A 21461-nucleotide genomic window follows, 5' to 3' on the forward strand; every position below is an offset into this window, starting at 1 on the left:
GGGGATGGGCACCAGGGGGGCTGAGGGGCTCCAGGCTCATCCCCAGGGCAGGGCCCGAGGGGACTCGCTCTGCCCGACGTTCTGCACCTCTGCGGGCCGCGAGCAACGGGGCAACGATGTCGCGGTGGTGCCGGCAGAGCCTGTCCGCCAGAGCCCGTTTGTACCCCAGTCTGGCTGGATGGCTGTTCCAGCACTGCGCCTGTTTCTCCCCACACGGGCTGTCCCCCACAAACAGCCCCACATCGCTGGTGAGTGCAGTTGCTGCTCCCGCTGTCAGATGCTCCTCTGCACCAACCTCACCCGCTCGGTGCCCTTAATGAAGTGACACTCGGACTTCATCATCCCCTGGAACACCCCTGTGTGTGCGGGACACAGCTCAGGGGGTGCCCCCCTGCAGCCCCCAGCACGCCCAGAGCTCCGGGAGCCACCCCGGATCCCCGCTCCACACCCCCTGTGCCCCACGGCCGCCACGGGACCCTCCTGCCCGTGCTCTGACTTCCTCTTTTCGACCCTTCTCCCTATTTCACATCCCCTCCCCCGCCATTTCCAGCCCCTCCCCAGAGGAGTTTTCGAGTCCCATTCCCCCCTTTTCACCCTTTCCACCCTTTTCCCCCACAATCCCCCAATTCCCAGCCCACTCCCGCTCAGTTTTAGGGTCCCATCCTCCGCTTTTCCCCACTTTCCCAGCCCCTCCCACCCGTTTCTCCCACACTCTTCAGCCCCCTCCTGCTCTTCCTTTGAGGGTCCCCTCCACCTCTCACTCATTTTAGGGGTCCCATCACCCCTTTTTCCACTTCTCCCCCCCTTTCCCATTGCGTCCCGCCCCTCCTGCTCACCCAAGAGCTCCCCGCCCGCAGCCGGGGGGGCTCCCAGCACCACCAGTGCCACCAGTACGGCCCCAGCTGCCACCACTCGCCCCATGGCCAGCACTGGCCACGATTTTGATTGGCTGAGGGGCTTTAGGGACGCTGCAGCCCCGCAGTGGGGTTTTTTGGAGGGGGAACCTCGGGGTGCGGGGCAGGTGGGAGCTCAGCTGTGCCCAGAAATGTGTCCCCAGGGACGCGGGATCTCAGGGGTGCCCATGGCCTGGGGTGACGCTGGCCCGGTGCCAGGCACCCACCAAAGCCACTCTGTCCCTGCCCCCCACAGCCACACAGGGGAGAGAAAATGGAACCGAGGGTTCCTGGGTGGGGACAAGGACCGGGAGAGATCCCTCAGCAAACACCGGTATGGGCACAACAGGCTCTAATTAGAGATATTACTTAAACGCATGACACTGAAAAAATAACAGCAGGAGAATAAGAAGGAAACGAAGACCCTTAAAACCACCCTCCCCCTCCTCCCTCCTTCCCAGGGGCTGTGGGGGCATCTCTGCATCCGGCACCTCCATCTTTGGAGCTGCCAGGGATTGGCTCTGCCAGACATGGAGGAAGCTTCCAGATCCTTCTCTCAGAAGCCACCTCTGAACCAAACCCGCTACCAAAACCAGGTTGTGCAAGCACAATAGAGCCCCAAAAGTGGGGACCCAGGTATCCAGGAGCTCAGGTGCACCCCAAAATGGGGATGGACATGTCCAGGGGCTCAGCTTTGCCCAAAAACGAGGCCCCAGCTGAGGCCGTTCTCTGCTTGGCTGAGCGCTGCCTGAGGGCTGGGGCTGCAGCAACGGGAGGGACACCCTCCTCCAGCGGCGATGTCCCGTAAATGGAGGACACCCACAAGCCCCTCACGACCCTCAGGGCTGGGCTGGCCCTGCCTGGATGCCGGGAGACACCAAAACCGCTCTGTCCCTGCCCTCTGCTACTGCACAGGGACAGGAAATACAAGGAAAGGCCCAGGAGCTGAGAGAAGGACCGGGAGAGATCCCGCCCCGAGCACCGGCATGTGCACAACAGAGCCAGCCTGGGCACAGGGAGGGAATTTATTCCCAACCAAATCCCAGCAGCACAAGGAGAAGGCAAAGAAATCTCTCCAACACCTTCCCCCCACCCAGCGCGGATCACCCGGAACAGGGGTCACCAGGGCTCTGCCCCACGGGGGTCACTGGGGATCATCCAACGCCGATCCTCCCACGGGGATGGAGCTGGAGCAGCGCACGAAGCTCTTCCCGCACTCGGGGCATTCGCAGGGCTTCCCTTAGCGGTGCCTCCGTTGGTGTTGGGCCAACAGAGAGTTCCTGGAAAAGCTCTTCCCACACTGGGGACACTCGTAGGGTCTCTCACCGGTGTGGATGCGCCGGTGGAGGGTGAGGGTGTAGTTGCGTTGGAAGCCCTTCTTGCAGTCGGGGCAGCGGAAGGGTCTCTCATCCGTGTGAATGCGCTGATGTACGAGGACACTGGAGCTCTTCTGAAACCTCTTCCCACACTCAGAACACTCGTAGGGCCTCTCCCCAGTGTGGGTGCGCTTGTGTACCCTCAAGTCAAAGCTAAACGCGAAGGTCTTCCCACACTCCCCACACTCATAGGGCCGTTCCCCAGTGTGGATCCTCTGGTGCCGGATCAGGGTGGAGCTCCGGCTGAAGCCCTTCCCACATTCCCCACACTTGTAGGGCTTTTCCCCAGTGTGAATCCTCTGGTGTTCCCTCAGATGGGATTTGCAGCTAAAGCCCTTCCCACATTCCAAGCACTTGTGAGGCTTCTCCCCACCCTGAGGCTTCTTCCCCAGCTCCGAGCTACCCCTGGATCTCCGGACACCTTCCTGGCACAGAGGGGCTCTTTCCTCCTTGGATCTCTCTGGGCTGCGTTTGCAGCCCCTCCTCGTGCGGCATCTCCAGGGCTTTTCCTCCTCCTCCATCCGGCCACGCCTTGGGAATGACAAATCCTGGATTGGGGAAAAAACAAGGGGTGAGCGCCATGGGCTGGGGGTTCCTCCTGCCTGAGTCTATCACCAGGAATCTTGTGTCTGTAAAAATTTCAAAACCACCAAGATTCAGACAAAACCCGCTACAATATATAAACATTCAACCCCCATAAAATACCAAAGCATCAACACGGAGCCCAAGAAACCTCAGAAACACCAAGATTCACCCACGGGAAAATCGTGGATCCCCCTCCCTGATCACCTGCTGGATGGGGGGGGCAACGCTCCTGGGGCTGGGGGGAGGCTGCAGATACAGCGAGTGCTGGAACCTTGCGGTGCCTCCGCTTCCTGCTCCTCCTCCTGTATCCCTACTCTTCCTCACACTCTTCTCCCTCACACTACTCCTTCTCCTGCAGAATCCCACCTGCTGCTCCCACGGCCATCGTTTCACCATTCTGGTCTCCAGCCCTGCTCCTCCAGCCTTTCTCCTGCTCCCCCCGGGCCCAGCACCCAGCCCTGGCTCGCTCTGCCCCCCAGAGCTCTCGGATCGCACAGCACGAGCAGCGATGCAGCTGCGGCAGCTCGGGCTGGGGCAGCGCTGGGCTCTCGGCCGCTCCTGCCCGCACTCGGCCCCCGCCGCAGCCACTTCTGCCAGCACAGCACGGCCCGGCCCGGCCTTGGCGCTCCCCCCCTCCCACCTCCCCAAATTCCCCTGGCGGGGGGCGCCAAGGCCGGGCCACACGTGGGCTCCAGCTGGGGAGCGCCGGGCGCTGCGGCTCTGCCTGGCAACTGCTGAGTCACCAGCGCCGCGCCTTCTGATTGGCTGAGCGCTGCCTGAGGGCCGCGCCTGCACCAAGGGGGGACACCCTGCTCCAGGGGGGATGTCCCGAAAACCGGGCACCCCCAGCGAACCAACAACACCAACGCCTCCTTACAAACACATGTGGACACAGCCACATGCACTTGCACACAAGCAAGTGACAGCACAAACCAGCAGCTCCACAAAATGGCACTGACTGACACACACTGCTGCTCAGCCAAGCTCCTGCTCAATCCCTCAACTTCCAGAACAGCAACAAAGCCTGAACAGAGCCATGGACATCGTTTCCTATACAAAAGGGGACAATGCTGAGGCAGTTTGCACATTCTCCCAGAGCTAATTAAGGACATGGACACCCAGCAGGGGTAAAAAGGGAAGTCGAGAAGGGGTCTCAGCAACACCGGACGGATGGTGTTGGTGTGCTGGGAAGGGATTGGTTGAAGGGAGTGTGCAGGAATATGGTTAAGGCAAACAGCAGCAGGAGGAATCTATGTGGTAAGAAAGGAAAAAGAAGATGGAAAAGAGAAGGAAGAAAAAAAGTGAGGACAGGGATGCCTTATAGCACAATCTTATCCTCAAAATTTCTTTGATTATTCAGGCAATAAGTGGGAAAGATGAGCAGGTGTGCTTTATTAAACCACTCTTAGTAGATGTGGGGGATGGCTTTGAAATACATCAATTTCTGTTTGTTCCTAACTCTGATTGTAATTTACTGGGAAGGGATTTGGTGGCTAAAGTGGGAATGCAAATTCATATTGTCAAAGGAGATACAGAGGCTAATGCTGCTGGACCTTTGTGTCAAATGTCTGCGGAGGCCTCTGCTGAAGTGAACCCAGAAGTGTGGGCAGCCCCAGGAAAATAGGGAAAATCAGATATGGAGCCTCTCCAAATTCCTCTGAAGCATCCAGGACAAGTGGTGTCTAAAAGCAATACCCTGTTCCAAGGGAGGCAAGGAAGGGGTTACAGCCTCTTACTGAGTCCCTGCTAAAGGCAGCGCTTCTGGAGCCAGGCATCTCTCCCTACAACTCTCCTCTCCTGCCAGGCAAGAAACCCCATCATGGACACCAGAAGGAAAGCACAATTTTCAAGGCTTCAAAAGCAGATTAACTGAGCCTCCTGCCCTGGCCCTCCCAGACAGGGAAAAACCATTTGAATTGCATGTGGATGTTAAACAGGGCCATGCCAAAGGAATTCCTGGGCTCAAATGTTTCACCCAGTGGCCAGAGAGTGGCCTCATTGTCTGCAGAATTGTGCAGCCCCGGCTTTAATGGGAACTGAGGCCTGAAAACTGACAGCAGCAGAATCTCTCATTGTTCAAGCCTGGCATCAAGGTAAAGCTTTGTTAACCAAAGGAGCCTCTAAATGGATGAGCAGCGCTGGGTTCTTACAGAATGAAACTTGTTGGATGGAACAGGAGGATTCAGAGTTGAGGACAGGGCAAGGGTTGAACCCAGCCTCCTGTTTGAATGGCCCTGGACACGGGGCTGGCAAGAAACCCATGGCTGCAGTCAAGTGACAGAGCTCCAGAGCCGGCCTAGGAGAGATTTACCAGACATTCCCTGGCCTGAGGGAGAAAAGGTGTTTAGGGATGGGTCTGCAAGGGCAGCAGAAGGGAAAAGAGTGACAAGACACGCTGCTCTTAAGGAAAGGGAAGGAGACAAAGCGCAGCTCAGCGCCCGCATGCTCAGCTCAAAGGGCCCAGCTGGGGGTGCCTGGAAGAGCCTGGCACTGAAATGCCCTGAGCAGGAAGGCTTCAATATCTTCTGCTAACAGCATGGCAGCTCACAGCGGGGCAGAAGCATTTCCAACTGCTTCAGCAATCCCTGCATCAGTTCTTAAGGCATGTTTGGAACAAACAATTCCAAGATACAGGATTGTGGAAGCAATAGACACAGACAGGGGAACTCATTTTACAGGAAAGATCCTTCAGGCCATTCTGGCTGCTTTAGGAACACAGTGGGACCTCCAAACGCCCTGGCACCCCCAGAGTTCGGGTCGGGTGGAAAGAATGAATGGGGAAATAAAGAAACACCTTCTGAAGCTGCTGAGAGAAACCAAGATGCCACGGGTACGGCTGCTGCCATTGGCTTTGGCAAGAAGAAAGCCAGACCCAGGGCAGATATTCAATTATCTCCCCAGGAATCCATGCTTGGAATTCCTTACCCTGGTGTGATAAATGAGTGAATGATAAATGTTGTCTTTCACATATATGAATCAAATATTTAGAAGTGATGATGGATTTTGTAGAAAGAGTGTTACAGTAAAATGTAGTTAAGTAGAAACAAGATTAAGATAAACTGTACCTTTGAAATAGTTGTAGTAAGTTAAGAAATGTCTTAATAAACACACGGTAATAAATGTCTTTTGAGCTGAGAAACTACAGAGCCAGGAACCAAGACATCTTAGAGAAACAAAGAAGATAAACCGCATGCATCCCAGGAAGATTGTTACCTCATCAGAGCTCACACCGCCCAAGGGAACTGGCAGCTGCAAATGAGGCTGGAGACTGCGGAGGCACCGGAGAGAGGGGGCCTGTCTGCAGTTCTGAAGCGATCCAGAGGACTGAGGCGGTGTCCTGCTGGGGGAAGGGGCAGAAACGGGACAGGGGGAAAGGGGAGGGAAGTGTAAATTCCTTTCTGGGTTAATGAATATGTAACAGTTCAGGAGAGTACTTAAGCCCACAGTAAAATGAATGGAGGGCGCCTCTGGCAACATTGCCAAGCGCCCCAGGCTGTGATTTGCCTTTGTTCTACTAATAAATGTTCAATATTACATTGCTAAAAATTTAGCTTTTGTATTCATTTTCTTCAGCCTTGATCCTCTAACCCTAAAAAGGTTGTTGGAGAGTTTTTGTTCCCCCCCCCGCAGTTTTGGTGACAAGATTACATCATTAGAAGGTTTTTTCTTAATAATCCTACTTTGACATTGTCAGTTGGGTCTGGGCCAGGGGTGTGAGAGTCAATTTATAGTCTCAGGAAAAGAAATAGCGAAAATCTTTATTAGTTTAGGGGGTTTTTTATGTATGTGTGTGCGTGGCTGTTAGTGATGGCAGAATTTTGCAACGGGTTTTTCGATGTTCACATTTAGGTTGCATTTTGCAAAACTGGAAGATCTTTAAAAGAAAACCCTTTAACTCATAAACAGTTAAAAAAAAAACCATGAAAAAAAAAAAAGGGAAAGGAGCAGCTTATGGGAGGGGGGGGGAGGAGGGCCCATAGGTGAGTCACCTGAGGGCTGCCCCGGAGGAGAAGTTTCCTTCCAGGCAGCCAGCAGAGGAGATTTAGAAATGCAAATTAACTCTGCTGGGGGAAGTGTGCACAATGTCCCAGGCTCTCCTTGCCTGCCAGAGGAATTGGGCTGATTCCCTCTGCCCCTCACCCCAAGCTCTGCCTCCCTGCACAGACGGAATTTGCATCGCTAAAGGCAGAGCCCACACTGAGCATCTCGGACCCTGCAACAGAAATCCCTGAAGCTGCAAAGGAAAACAGCAAACGGAGAATGTTGGGAGAACTTCACTCACAAAAGCGGGGGGGAATCATCCCTCTCCCCACTCCAACATCTGCTGGCACTGTCTGTGTTATACAGGGTGCGTTTGACCACTGGGCTGCTTTTGCTGCCACAGGTCAGCGAAATCGCTTGGGAATCCAAGGATGTGATGATTTAATCAGAGAAAAGAGGTCAATTGATGCATCCCTGGCATTTCTGGGAGCGCCCAAAAATGGGGAAAAGATGAACGGCCACCAGAACAAATCCTACAACACCATGGAGCAGCCCCTGGGAACCCGAACAAATTCATACCAGGTGCCAGAGAACCCAGTGATCATTTCAATGCATCATTAGATTACAAGCTGTCCTCCAAATCATAACCAAGCACACAGCTCCAGCTCCTGACCTTCTCACCCACCAATCCACTCCCATGAGCAACGCCACATTTCACCCTGGGATGGCATCAAATCCTCTTTCAGCAGAAGGACCAGGAGGTTGTGAAAAATTAAAGGACTTAAAGTGCTCTTGGCAAAGAGATGGCCAAGGAAAAGTGGTGAAACAGAGAACAAAGGAAACAAAGACTTAACAGAGCCATGAATATCGGATGTTCTACAAAGCCGGGGTGCACATTAAGGGGCACATGCAGCAGGCGCATCGGGAAGTCTGTACCTTCCAAGGACCTCAGCCACTGGGGAAAGGGACACGGAGATGCGGCCGCGGAAATCGGCATAAAAAGGAGGCTGCGTCCTCCAACACTTGGACAGAGCCCACGGGAAATGCCCCGTGGCCTCTCCCTTGCTCCAGGAATAAAGTTCCTTTTACAGGACTCCTCCGGCTCCTCTGGGGACACAAACCTCTGGCCACGGGAACTTTCCCGCACACTCCCGCCGACGGGGCAGCCACCTCTGTCCTACCCACAGCAGCCGGGACGAGCCAGCGCTGCTCCGGCACCGGCTCCTGCCGAGGCATCAGCGGCAAGGAGAGCGCGGGCAGCCGCTCCCGCAGCGCCCTCACGCCAGGGCGAACACGGCGCCCACACGGCACAACGAACCCGCCCCAGCCCCCTGCCGCCCCCTCCGCCCGCAGCCAGCGCCGAGCCCCGCCAGAACCGAGCGCGGCTCCCACCTGCGCTGGGGCCGCCTCCGAGCTCCGCCGCCGCCTCACCGGGCTCCGGCCGCCGCCGCCGCTCCCGGGCCCGCACAGACGCTCCGCCAATGGCGCCTCTGCTGCGCCACGGCCGCCCTGCCGGCGGCTCCGGGCCCGGGCTGCTCCCCGCTCCGACCAATCAGCGCGCCAGAACCACGACTGACGGCAGCACCGCCCAATCGCAGCGAGGGGCGGGCTCTGCACACGGCCCAGCCTCGCCCCGCGCTCCCAGCGCCCCCCGGGCTGCGTGAGGGGAAAGCCGCAGCTGAGGAACAGCCCTGGAACGGGCCCGGCCCGAGCCGCCATTCAGCTGAGAAGGGAAACAAAGCTCTCCGCTGCTCCCGGCCCGACTTGCCCAGCCCTGCGTGTTGGCTGCCTCCGGCTCCTTGGGAAGCCCTGCAGCCTCCCGACTCCCGCCCCTAATTCGGAGCATCAGTGCATGGCTTTGATTTCGTTGTTCAGGCTTGGCTATGGACTGTCCTGGTCTGCTGCATTTTCTGGGTTCCTCTTGGATGCTTTGAGCAACAGGCTGTGCCCCGGGAGGATCCTTTGTGCTCCTTTGTGACAGAGGAGAACCTTCCAGGCGGTTCTTGCGGGAGCTGCTGCTGTGATGTCACGGGAACGCTGCCGCGTCCTCGCCGTGTTCCCGTTGCTGTGGGCACGGAGCCCTCAGTGTCCAGAGCGGCTCTGGGCGCCCGCTGGTTGCCGGAGGATCCTCCTGCCCGAGGCATTCTCAGCAGCCAGCCCAGCCCCTGCCGGGTGTCCTTCTGTGCTTGCAGGGGTACAGTCTGCCACGTGTGCAGCACGGCCAAAATGATCCAGCAAGCGGTTGCTGCAGTTTGCACTCTGTACTCTGTGGCTTATTCGGGGTATTTTTTAGCCCACTTGGCACGTAAGTCGAGGTTTTCCCTGGGTGCAGCGTCGGTGCCTTCGGGCTTGCTGTGTGCTTTCTGTTCTCCCAGTGGAACTGAGCTGCCTTTGTAACCAAATTGCCATTAAGACACCGTTGGTTTGGGAGAGCTCCTGCCAGCAGCTGCAGCTGAAAAAGGGGGTGTCTGCAGCCAGCGGGGCGTGCACAGCATTTGCAATGGAGCCGGGGGGGTTCTGTTCCCTCAAGCGCAGAGTCTGTGCCAGCGGAGCCTGGAACTCCCTGCGTTGGCTGCTGCAGCCAAGGGCTGACACAGCCCAGGATTCTGTGCTGTTCTCTTGCTTGCTGTGCGAAGGGACTGTGGCTCCTGGAGGGATGTTGTGGAAGCAAAATGCTCTCTCGGGGTGTCCTTGCTCCGTGGGAGTTCCCACCACGGGCAGGTTTTTCCTAACAGCATCTGGTTCGTGTTGCCTGTCCCGTTGCAGGGCACCTCACGCGTGGATCCCGAGCAGCTCCTCCTTCGGTGAGTGGAAAAGGAACCTTTGGTGGTCAGAATTGTGCAGAGAGTTGTGAGCTTGGCGTGTGGCAGTCGAGCGCCAGCCTGGGAGGCTGAAGGAAAGTTCCTGCCAGTGTCTTTGCAGCAGCAGCAGCAGCAAAGGGATCCCTGGCACTTTTCTCCTTCTCTGCTGAAGAGCTTTTGAAGAGCTGCAGGTCTGGTTTTGCAGGCAGAAGATTGCTTGCTGGCTTTAGCCACGGTGGAATATGGAATGCCCAGCAATAAGTGGCAATGTCGACTTTAGCCCATTCCTAGTTTGAACAGCTCTGAATCCCATTTCTGCTTAGTGCAGCTGGATGTGTAGCTGAGGATAAATAAGGCGATAACTGAGATAGAACTTCCCGTCCCTCACGCTACCATCTGTCCACAGGGCACAAAAGCAGCATCAGCTCCTCCTCTGGCTCCCTCTGCTTCCAAAGAGGAGGCCAAAGAGGAGGAAGACAGCAGTGAACTTCCCGCTGTTCTGGGGGATGATGGTGAACTTCCCTCCGTCCCGGGAGACCACAGTGAACCTCCCTCTGTCCTGGGAGATGAGGGCAGACATCCCACGGTTTGGGAATACAACAGTGAAGCTCCTGTGGTGTGGGGCGAGGATGGTGGACATCACCCGGTGTGGGACGAGGACAGCGAGGCTCCAGTGCCATGGGAAAAGGACGATGGACATCTCCCAGCATGGGATGAGGACAGAGGACATCCTGTGATTTGGGAAGAGGAGGCTGCAATTCTCCCAGCATGGGAAGAGGACGGCAAACGTCCCGTGGCTTGGAAAGAAGACCAGGAACCTGCTGCATTTTGGGAAGAGGATGGGGAACCTCCCTCTGGTTGGGAAGAGGACACTGAACCTCCCTCTGCTGCGGGATCCTGGGCTGAACATTCTGACAGCAGCACAGCCCTCCAGCCAGAGGGCAGAGAGGAGTGGTGCCTGATGCAGCTGAGTACGTCTGCTGTGCTGCTGTGTGCCAGAGCAGGGTGCTGCGTGTGTGTCTCAGCATCAGCTGCACCCAGGCTTGCTGTGCAGCTGAATGTCACAGAGTCATTTATTGTCCTTGCCCAGCTGAGACCAAGGGGCTCCCGGCCCCAGGGAGTGGGGCTGCATTTTGGCCCTGCTGCAAGGCGGGGTCTCCATCTGGGAGGGGGCGTCTTCCATGTGGTTTCTTTCAGGGAGCACCGTGAGTGTGGGGGAGCCTGCCGAGAAATACCTGGAACTGGAGCAGGTTGGCCAAGGGTAAGTGCCCGGCAGTTACTTCTGCACAAGCAGGGGCCAGGTATTTGCTGGTGCAGGATCAAGTGAGAAGCCAGGCAAGCTGCAAACAGCCTCAGACACTGGGCCACGATCCTGCTGTCTCTCAGTCCTGATCAGAATTGGTAACTGTGGTCAGAAGGCACCGTCAGAGGCCCCTGAGGCTGGCAGTGTCCTGCTGCAGCAAGGAGCAGGACCTGGAAGATCTTCTGTCCCTGGAATGTGATTGCCTGAAAGAGCAGCTCACCATCTGGTGACTGTCAGAAAACAGTTCTCAAGAAGATTCCTTTCAAATAGTTTGCTTCCTAAAATATCCACCGGTCAGGATTATCAACATAACAGTTTAGAAACAGAAACCAGAGATGAACTAATAAGTGCCCTTTTCAGCACAGGTAGTAAGCCCCGTACATTCAGTAATAGACACAGAGCTGCTGCACTGGGGGGGAAAATGCATCAGCTGCCTGATGGCAGGGCCCTTGTGGATCCTGCAGCTCGTAGGCAGGAAATGGAAAAGGATGAAACACATTCTTCTCCAGTTCTTTAGACACCTGCTCCCACCCTAGGTTTTGGACTAAAGTAATTCAGTGTGGACATTTGGGATTTGCTCCAGCCCTTTTCCTTCGTGTTGGGCCTCAGTTTTCTCTCGCACACCTTGTGTGGCACAGGGCTGGTGGCTGCTGCGCTGCTGTTTGAAGGGTCGATGCACCCAGGTGTTTTGTAAATGCTGCAGGCAGCAGAGATCTCCTGTCTGGGCTGGCTTTCACTCCCAGGGCCTAAAGCGCTGCTTCTTTCTTCTCTGCTGTTCTGTCTCCAGGGCTTTCGGAACCGTTTATAAAGGACTCGACAGGGCCACTGGAGGAGAGGTCAGTGTCACCACGCCCAGCGCGTCGGGCAGCTCTCGAGGGCTTTCCCCTCTGCTGGGAGCTGTGGCTGCAGCTTTGGGGGGCCAGCAGAGCTTTCCTGCACAGGCTGTTCCTCTGAAGGCACAGCAGTGTCAGCCTGCGGAGCACGGCTGGGACAGACTTGAGCCTTCTGAAGTGCCCAAAGGAATGCAAGGAGGGCAGCGGTGTCTGTCAGAGCAGGACACGCTGGCTTGGTCTTCATATCTGAAAACATCAGTGCATCAGCTGGTGGAGGCTGAGGCCTAATTTATCTTCATCCCAGCCTCGGACAGGAACACTGTTTAGCAGTTTTTCCATCCTGCGTTTCATCTTCCAAGAGTACCTCAAGACCTAATTAAGGAGTGATCCTGCTTGGGATCACTTTGGGGTTTTAGTCCTACTGCAGCTGTTCCCAGAGAGAGGGAGAGGAATGAGAAGATGGATGTGCAGAGCAAAGCTCTCTCCTAAACGCTGCAGCTGTGTTTGGGTCTGGTGTCAGTGACAGCCCGTGACAGGGATCATCTGAGCAATGTTTGTGCGTGTTTGCTCTGTTGTGCAATCCCAAACAGAGCAGTTGCGTTTGAAATCATGACCAAATCCCCCAGGATTGCTAAAGGGTTCCCGGCTGTTTTGCTCTGTTTTCACAGAAGCAGAATTACTTCCTGCTTGCAAAATGTGTTTGAATGATAATGAGAGTGGTGGTAAACTAAGGCGGTTTGAGAAGACTGCAGGTGCAGAGAATGCTGTGAGAGCTTTGAGGCTGAGAGCTGAGGGCCCATTTCTGCAGAGCTTCCAAGGCCAAATGTCTCTGGCCCTGTGTCCTGTAAGCGGCCCCGCAGCGAGCAGAGAAATGGGCTGTGGGAATGTCACTTGCTGAGCCCGGGTGTCCCATCCCAAGGCAGTTTGGCACAGCCCGGCTCCGTCGCTCCACAAAGACTCGCTCCGTGTTTGCTGCGGCCTCCTGCCCCAGACTCCTGCAGTTCAAGGGCTGCAATGTCCTTTCAGGTGGCCATAAAGAAAATGAGTCTCAGAGGGCAGAATGGGGAACGAGCTGTGAATGAGATCCTGGTCCTGAAGGACAAGAAGAACCCCAACATTGTCAGCTTTTTGGACAGGTGAGTGCTTCAGCTCTTATCCCGTGCACGGGCCCTGCGTTAATCTCTCCTGGCATCCGCAGTCTGGAGCCTGTTTTGAAAAAGCCTCACCCGGCCGTAGCTTCCCAAAACAACAGCCTGTCAGTTCACTCCCTCCGTGTGCTTTTGTTGCTTTGGTTTGGTTTTTCCTTCAACCTGACCCAGTTTTCTGGGTCTTATGACAAGTGCTGATAAACCCTGTCAGAAATTATTTCCCTTGGCTTCTCCTTCCCAACTCTTTTCCATTGCTGCAGATGCCAGGAAGACCAGGTTCTTGTTTCCAGAAATGCCTCATGTGCCCCTTTTGCAATGGCCTTGCCTGTTTCTGAAGGGACTTTCTGCAAGGTTTTCCAAACACTTGACCACTTTTGTCCTACGTGCGGCACGGCCCCCTGCCCTGGATAACTCTGGAAGTTGTGTTGCCTTGTTCTGGAGGGAACGGTGGAAGTGCTGAGTTCAGATGCTGAACCAGCTGGGGGCAAGTGTTGTGGTTCCACATTGATCTGGGCTGTTGCTAAACTGCATTTTTCACCTGCTTGCCATCTAAGGCCTCTCCTTTTCCACAGGCGTCTCCTTCTCCTTTAGACTGTGCAGATCCCAAGGACAGTGCAGCCTGGCAGGAATGTCTCTGCATTGGATTCTGTCCTCATTTACAAGTGACCTGGAAACAAAACTCCACTCGAGGCTTTTCCATCAGGGAATTGAGCAGTGCACGTTCATCTCCATGCCATTGTTTGCCTCTTCCAGCTTCCTTGTTGATGAAGATCTCTGGCTGGTGATGGAATACATGGATGGAGGAACTTTGCAGGACGTTGTCAGACAGACACGCATGGCTGAAGGAGAGATGGCAGCTGTCAGTCGGGAGGTGAGGGATCCTGCTCGTGCTTCCCATGGACACAATGCTCCTTCCAAGCAGGGCCTGAGAACAGGAGTGGCTCCATGCTCAGAGCTTTGTTTCTGTGTTATTTTTATGAGCTGGAGAAGAAAGAGCCTCTGAAGTGAACGGCCTGCCAGTGTCACTGCACTTCCACTCTGCTCTTGTCCTCTTTCCTGCTGTTGTGGGACTCTCTGTCTTTTTTGATTTGATTTGCTGTTCTCAGCTTTGCCTTGAACCATTTGCCCGGAGCTTGTCTGCACTGCACTCCTGGCCTGGCACAGCAAAGCTGCTGCTGGCAGAATTCTAAACTGTCCTTTCTTGTGTGATTGTGTATTCCGGCCATGGATTTCCACCCTCGTGTTTCTTGCTCTCTCTCAGTGTCTGCAGGGCCTGGATTTCCTCCACTCAAACCGGGTGATCCACAGAGATCTGAAGAGCTCCAACATCCTTCTGGCAACGGACGGCTCTGTCAAGCTGGGTGGGTGTTCCTGGTCAGGCACGGCGCTCCCGGGCTGCGGGTGTGGGGCTGCTTCCCAGTGACGGCCAGAGCCCCACAAGTGCTGCTGGTGGCGGTGCCCGGCCCCTGCTGCCAGCTGAGAGCGGCTGCTCCATGCAGAGAGCTCAGGAGAGGAGCAGGGTGTCAGCAGTGGCTTTGCTCTGGGTGTGGCCCTTGCAGAGGGGCGGGAGTTGGAATCTGAAGCTTCAAGGGAATCACTAAAAGCCACTGCATGAAAGCTGAGGGTTCCTTTAAGGGTCCACTTCCATCTTGCCTTGGCTACAGCCCTGCGGACTTTTCCAGCTGGATTCAGCAGTGCATTCTCAGACTGAGAGTGGGCAATCTTTGTGCTTGGTTTCCTCATTCCAGCTGCCTTTGACAGTGTTTGTTTCTGTCCTCAGCTGATTTTGGCCTCTGCGCTCAGCTGAGCCCTGAGCAGGAGCAGTGCAGCTCCATGGTGGGCACTGCTCACTGGATGGCCCCAGAGGTTGTGAGCAGTTCTCCTTATGGCCCCAAGGTGGACATCTGGTCCTTGGGCATTGTGACCATTGAGATGGTGGAAGGAGAACCTCCTTACTTCGAGCACACGGCAGCCATGGTAAGAGGCAAATTTCCCAGAGTTTGCAGAGGCCTGTGAGCACAGAGGGACCCGCCCTGGGAGGAGCAGCCCGAGGGCTCTGCCCATCAGGAAGGGAATTCCCAGAGGATTCGAGCCTGAGCACAGACAAATATTCTGCAGTCTCCAGAATTTGCTTTGGGTTTTAAGTTGTTGCAGCTCTTCTGTCTGCAAGGATGACCTGAAAACATGAAGCCAGAGCATCAGCTCTAACCTTATCTTGCAGAAAACCCCAGACCAATCCCAAAACCCACACCCAAACCCAACAAGTTTTCTGAAGGAGTTTCTGAAAGAGGTTCTGCGAGATGAACTCCCCCTGACTCTTCTCACTGGGAAACTTGTCTAAAACATGAAGATGATTGTTTAACATCCCCATAGTCTAACATATTTCTTTCCTAGCCCAAGCTACTTTCTCCATGTCACCAAGGCTGAGCTTTCAGCAACCCAAACCTCGGGTTCCTTGCCTGGCAGTTTCTGGGATGGAACATCTTGAATGCATTTACTTGAGTGTCAGTGGCACTGCAGGGATGCATTTGACGTAAGAATCCTTGGAAATACCACAGGCAGACTCTTGCAAATGGCCTGTAAAGCTGGTGTCCATATTTGGAGAAGCAAAATGGGCTATTTCTGATGGAGGTTCCAACTAACAAAGTCAGCCAATGACATTGGCTCTCAAGGCAAGATCATCTGGATGTTGGAATGGCTGTGGCTGCAGCAGTGTTTGGCTTTTTTGGTTGGCATAGAAGAATGAGCTCTGAGCAGCATCTCTGCCAGGGTGGAAAGTGTCCCTGGAGACTGGGGCTGAGAAACCGGGGTCGCTGTGAGCACTCGTGGGTGTGAAGGAAGCTGGCAGAGCTTTTTCAGAAGTGTTTGCTTTCCGCGCAGGCTCGCTGTCTGATCCGGCAGAACGGGACCCCGCAGCTGCAGGAGCCCAGGCGCCTGTCGGCTCTGCTGCGGGACTTCCTGGAGTGCAGCCTGGAGCCGGACGAGGAGCGGCGCTGGTCTGCCCAGGAGCTGCTGCAGGTGGATGCGAAGCGGCTGCAGGGGAAACAGCAGCACGAGGGAGGGGTTTTCTCGTGGGGCCCCGTCCAATAGTGTCCAGTCTCGCTGCTTTTCACATGCAAAGCCAGCAGAATCCTCGCCTGGTTTGGCTTGGCAGGGTCCTTTGCAGGTCATCTGGACCAGGTGCCCCGCAAGGAGCAGGGACATCTTCAAGCAGATCAGGTGGCTCCGAGCCCTGCCTGACCTGAGCCTGGATGTTGCCAGGGAGGAGGCACCTCCCACATCTCTGGGCACCCTCTGCCAGTGTTTCCCGACTCTTCTGATAAAAAAATTCTGCCTCAGATCTAATCTGAGCCTGCTTCCCTCTCCTGAGTTTCAAACCATTCCCCTTTGTCCTGTTGCAACAGAGCCTGTGAGGAACTTGACTTGGGAAAGTAACAGTTGATTTCTTTCTTTTTCATCCTTTGGGCAGCACCCATTTTTATCATCAGCCAAGCCTCTCTCCAGCCTGAGCCCTCTGATCGCTGCAGCAAAGCAATGGAAGGAGCAGCGGAGGACCTGAAGCACCTGGGGACAGCTTTTCGTTATAGTAGTTAGGACAAGTGGATAGTTACGGTAGTTAGCACTGCTAGTTAGTTATGGTGGTTAGGACAGCCTGGTAGTTATGGCAGTTTTTTGAATAAAAACTCTGTTAAACCTCAAGTCCCTTGACGTGACCCTTCCTTGTCCCCCTGTGACTCAGCTGCCCGGAGCAATGTGAGGGGAGAGCGGGCCCAGCCTTGCCCAGAGCTGAGCCCCAGCAGAGCCCCGGCAGAGCCCAGAGCAGCCTCAGCATCGGCAGAGTCAGCCTGGAAGGAGGCGCCTGGAGCCTTCTCGACTGCAGCTGACTCTTGTTTACAAACCGCGTGGGGTGGGAAATGCCACTGGTTCTGCAAGAGGCCAGAGGGGGCCCGGGGAAGGCCCAAGTGCTCCAGGCGAGGCAAAAACCCGCCCAATGCTGGAGAAAAACCACGCCTTTTTCCCCTCCTACGTCGGCCAAAATATTGAATCCTAAACGAAGTCAAACGGGGCAGGGGAGGAGCCCAGGCCCTTCTGTCCCTGCAAACCAAAGCGTCCCTTGCACGGCTCTGAGCCCCGGTGGCCCCGTGGGCGTTGGTTTCTGTCGGGCTCGCTGCCGCCAGCCCAGGGCCAGCCCGGGACTGAAGCCGACTAGCAAAAGCTCGTATACAATTAATCACCTTACAGTACCACAAAATTCAAATAATCCTGTTATTCTGAATCATTTTCTCTCACTGCAGTCTTCAGGCGAGACACAACTGCCCTGGGCAAAAGTCTGGGTGCGGAATTTACTCACTAACCAGTGGGAAGGCTGCATGAGCTTATCGTTTGGAGTCGTGGGTATGCTTGCGTTTCCACAGATACTGGGGTACGGTGGCTACCTGCAAAATGCGTTCGCCCTGACCTACGGCACCAGAGGCAGAACAGGCAACCTCCAAATGATGACCAGAACGCCAACCATCCAAATGGCCACCAGAATGTAGATCATCAGCCTAATGACTCTTCTGATGATGACCAGGATGTCAACCATCAGGCAGATGGTCCTTCTACAAGCAGAGACTGGGATGGTCCTCCCACAAGCAGAGACTGAACTTTAAATTTCTTGTTATGGAGTCAGATTGTTAAAGCCTTAAGGACATATTTAGAATTAATAACTGATGTAAATTTCTATTTAGGATTAATAGTAGAGTTGTTCTCTTATCAAACAAAAAGGGGGAATTGTAGATACAAAAATGCTGCTAGCAAGGATTTTCTTGCTATTTTCTAAGTCCGTGAGAGACTTTTCTCTCTCACAGAAGAGGTGGCAGGGAATGCAAACAACCAAACTACCTGCAACCTTGAAAAGTCTTGTTTATGGTACAGTAGAAAAATATTTTGACAATGGATGTTTTAGGATTTTAGCCAATCCCCAAGGGGAGGCTGATCCTTTGTCCAATTAGACTCTGAAGAAAAAAGTCTATAAAAGAGTTTGTAAAATAATTAAATAAATCAATCTTGCTGCACAATTCCTGCCTGCTGGACCTTCTCTCCTCCTCTTCCCTATGGCTGCGGGACACGGTGATACACCCTAGGGCCTAGGCCTGTGGTAATAGCTTTCTGTTCAAGTTACAAAGCATTTTAAACCTTTCTTTGCAGAGTATCTTAATACATATCAACCAATAAGCACCATACACAATACTTTTACATTTGGCTATAGCCAAATAGCTACTACCATTACCATATTATAGTCATTATTATCCAATCACAAGAGTAAGCAAGTTACAATTAAAGCTTACAATGGAAAGTTCTCAGACCTTTCTTCCACCTGCCACATCAACATTTGTTTGCCGGTGATAGCTCTCTCTTTTTGGTAAAAACATGTTTTCTATTTACTTACGCTCTTCTTGAGACTTATTTACTTGGTGAAAAACACGTCTTTGTTTGTTGTCACATACCTTTGTTCTAATCATAAAAATCTCCTTCCAGCTCATCTCCAACCTTTGCCTTCTCAGTTATTCAATGATCACTGGTTCAGCAAAACACCTTTTCTCTACATCAAAACTTGCTTTCATTTCTATCTCACCTTCAGTTTCTACATTCAGAGATCTTTCTGCCAAGCCTACATATCTGTGAAACTTTCTTACCAAACTTTCATCCTCTCCAACAGGGGACTGAATGCCACGGACAGCGATTGCTGAGAGTTGGAGATTCCAAACGCTCCAAGGGGCCGGAGGGAACCACGCTGCGGCCTCGGGGCCTCCCTGGGGCACCACGGGGACCCCCCGAGCAGAGCGACTCTTCCCGCCCCCCAAAGTCCACAGGTTTGGGTCAGCTGAAGAAAAGAGCTGGAAAAAGGGGCTGGAAAGGGGCTGGAGCCCGAGGGGACCCCTCAGCCATGGCCCGGAGCAGCCACAGGAAAATGCCCCAGAAACCAAGGAAATCGATGGAAGTAATGAGGAATTTTGGAACTCTTCCCGCTGCTGTTTCCAGAAGGTCCCGGCCGGGTCCTGCCGGGAGGAGCCGGGGACGGGGAGGGGCCTCAGGGATTAACTGGGGAGAAAAGTTGAATTGGGGCAAGGAAACTTTAATGGTGGGGAGAAAATGTGAACGGAGGGGATTTGAATGGGAGGGGATGGTTTGAATTGGGCAGAGAAAATGAAGTGGGGGAGGAGCCCCCCAGCCCTCGGCTGTGCCCCGAAGGTGCTGCCAGCGGTTCCCCTGCTCCCACCCCCCGGGCTGGGGGCGCGGAGCTGCTGCTGCTCCCTGGAAATGCCACGGGATAAAAACTCCACTCAAGCTTTTATGTTCCCAGTCATTCCCAATAAGATCCCAGTTGCCCCCAACATGGTCCCAGTTGTTCCCAGTCATGCCCTGTATGGTTCCTTTCACTCTCAGTCCCTCCCAGTAGAGTAAGGTAGGGCCCCAGTCACTTCCAGTATGAACCCAGCCACTCCCAGTCAGTCCCTGTGATGCCTTTTGCCCCCATCATGGTCCCAGTTGCTCTAAGCATGATCCCAGTATGAGTCCAGTCACCCCCAGGATGATTCCAGGTAACTTCCCAGTATGAGTCTGGTTTGATTCCTGTCACCCCCAGTATGATTCCAGTCACTCCCAGATACTCCCAGAACTATGCCAGTCACTCCAATATGACCCTGTCACTCCCGGTATGATCCCAGTATGACCCCAGTATGGGCCAGCTGCTCCGAGGATGATCCCAGTTGCCCCCTGCATTTTTCCAACTGCACCCTTTCACCACCACTGTGGTTCCAGTCACTCCCAGAATGATTCCAGTCAGTCTCAGTATGGTGCAAATCACTCCCAGTATATCCCAGCAGCACCCATTGGGCCTCAGCATGTTCCCAGTAGCCCTCAGTGTGGTCCCAATATATCCCAGTATAATCCCTGGTGCTCCAAATCTGCTCCTGCCCAGTCCCGGTCCTGGTCCCAGTGTATCCTGGTGTCCCATTCTGTCCCAGTTCATCCCAGCCTGTCCCAGTCCATTCTGGTTCCTTTCCGGCAGCCGCTGCCGTTTCCTCACTTCGTCTTCCCCTTCCCCCCCCCATCAAAGCTGCCCCCCCGCCCCCCAAGATGCTGATGGGGATCGGGGGCTTCGTGTTGGGCTTTGTCTTCCTGGCGCTGGGGTTCGGCTTCTACCTGCACAAGCAGATGATGGGAGGGGCCCGGGGGTCGTGTCCCCCCTCCCCCGGAGCTCTGAGCTCCCGCGGGGCCCCCCAGCCCGGTGTCACCCCCTTTGCTCTGCCCACAGAGCTCCTGAGCCGCTGGTGGCCGCAGCCCCTCCCCGTGGCCTCGGGCCCGACCGGGACCCCTCGCCCAATCCCCGCGATGATTTTGGGGGGTCGTGTGTCCCCACAAGCCCTGCTGCCACTCTGCCCCTGCCCGCCTGCTCCCAGTGTTCCCAATAAAGCTTCCCAGTTTGGGCTGGTCCCGTTTATTGAGGGGCACTGGGGAGAGACTTGGAGGAAACTGAGGGGGAGCCGAGAGTGGAGGGGGCAGAACCGACCCTGGGATGGATCGGGAATGGGGACCCCCCTGTGTCCCCACCGTGTCACCCCGCTCTGGGGGGCCCTTGGGAAGCACCTGAACGCCAACACAGCCCCCAGAGAACAGCAAAACGTGCCGGGACGCCCCTAAATTCCACAGCCTCCAACGACCCCCAAATCCCACAGAAAAAGTCCCCCCAAAAGAGCCCCGAAGAAAGGCGCCAATCAGAGACAGCGCATGACAACCTTCAGCCAATCAGAGCGCGCGGCGCTGGTGACTCACCAGTTGCCAGGCAGACCCGCAGCGCTCAGCGCTCCCCACCCGGACCCCACCTGCGCCCCCCCCTCGCCCCCAGCGCCCCCCGCCAGGGGAATTTGAGGAGGGGGCGCGTGGGGGGCGCCCAGGCCGGGCCCAGAGCCCAGCGCTGCCCCAGCCCGACCTGTCCCGGCTCCATCCCGGCTCCTCCCGCGGGATGCGGCCGCGCTGGGAAAACGGGGGGCCAAGGGTGGGCGCTGGGCCCGGGGGGAGCAGGAGAAGGGATGGGAGAGGAGGAGAAGGAGGCATATTTTAATGATATTTTATTGAGTCTCATGTTTTAGAGACCAGGATCAATACTCCCCGGCCGTCAGGGCGAGTCCCTCAGGGCTGCGGGGCCCTGCTGCCGGCTCACCCCGTGCCAGCCCAGCGCCAGCGCTCAGCGGGGCTTTGGCTTCCCGTGCCCTTTCCCGTGTCCCCAGCCCAGCGTCACCACCCCCGTGTCCCCAGGTCGTGCCCCACCCCTGCCCCCCTCCCCCTTTGTCGAGACACGGAGGATGAGAATTTCCCCACCATCCACCCCAAGAGTTCCCCCGAGGCCATTTCCTCTCGTGCTTTCCCTTGGCAGCAGAGCCCCACCCCTCCTGGCTGCCCCCTCCTGTCAGGGACTTGGGGAGAGCCAGGTCCCCCCTGAGCCTCCTTTCCTCCAGGCTCAGCGCCCTCAGATCCCTCAGCTGCCCCTCAGAAGTC

The 21461-nt window shown here is 55.4% G+C and overlaps 2 protein-coding genes across 2 annotated transcripts in view; one reads left to right on the plus strand and one right to left on the minus strand.

Annotated features, from left to right (window-relative positions):
* Positions 1 to 21461, plus strand: part of LOC138101927 (uncharacterized) — a 958962-nt gene that overhangs the window by 136557 nt on the left and 800944 nt on the right.
* LOC138101890 (zinc finger protein 239-like) lies at positions 1997 to 2812 on the minus strand. Its single transcript, XM_068999642.1, has one exon. It carries the CDS (start codon positions 2788 to 2790, stop codon positions 2134 to 2136), a length of 657 nt encoding a protein of 218 aa, XP_068855743.1. The 5' UTR covers positions 2791 to 2812; the 3' UTR covers positions 1997 to 2133.

Source organism: Aphelocoma coerulescens, unplaced genomic scaffold, assembly GCF_041296385.1.
Source record: "Aphelocoma coerulescens isolate FSJ_1873_10779 unplaced genomic scaffold, UR_Acoe_1.0 HiC_scaffold_56, whole genome shotgun sequence".
NCBI classification, from domain to species: domain Eukaryota; kingdom Metazoa; phylum Chordata; class Aves; order Passeriformes; family Corvidae; genus Aphelocoma; species Aphelocoma coerulescens.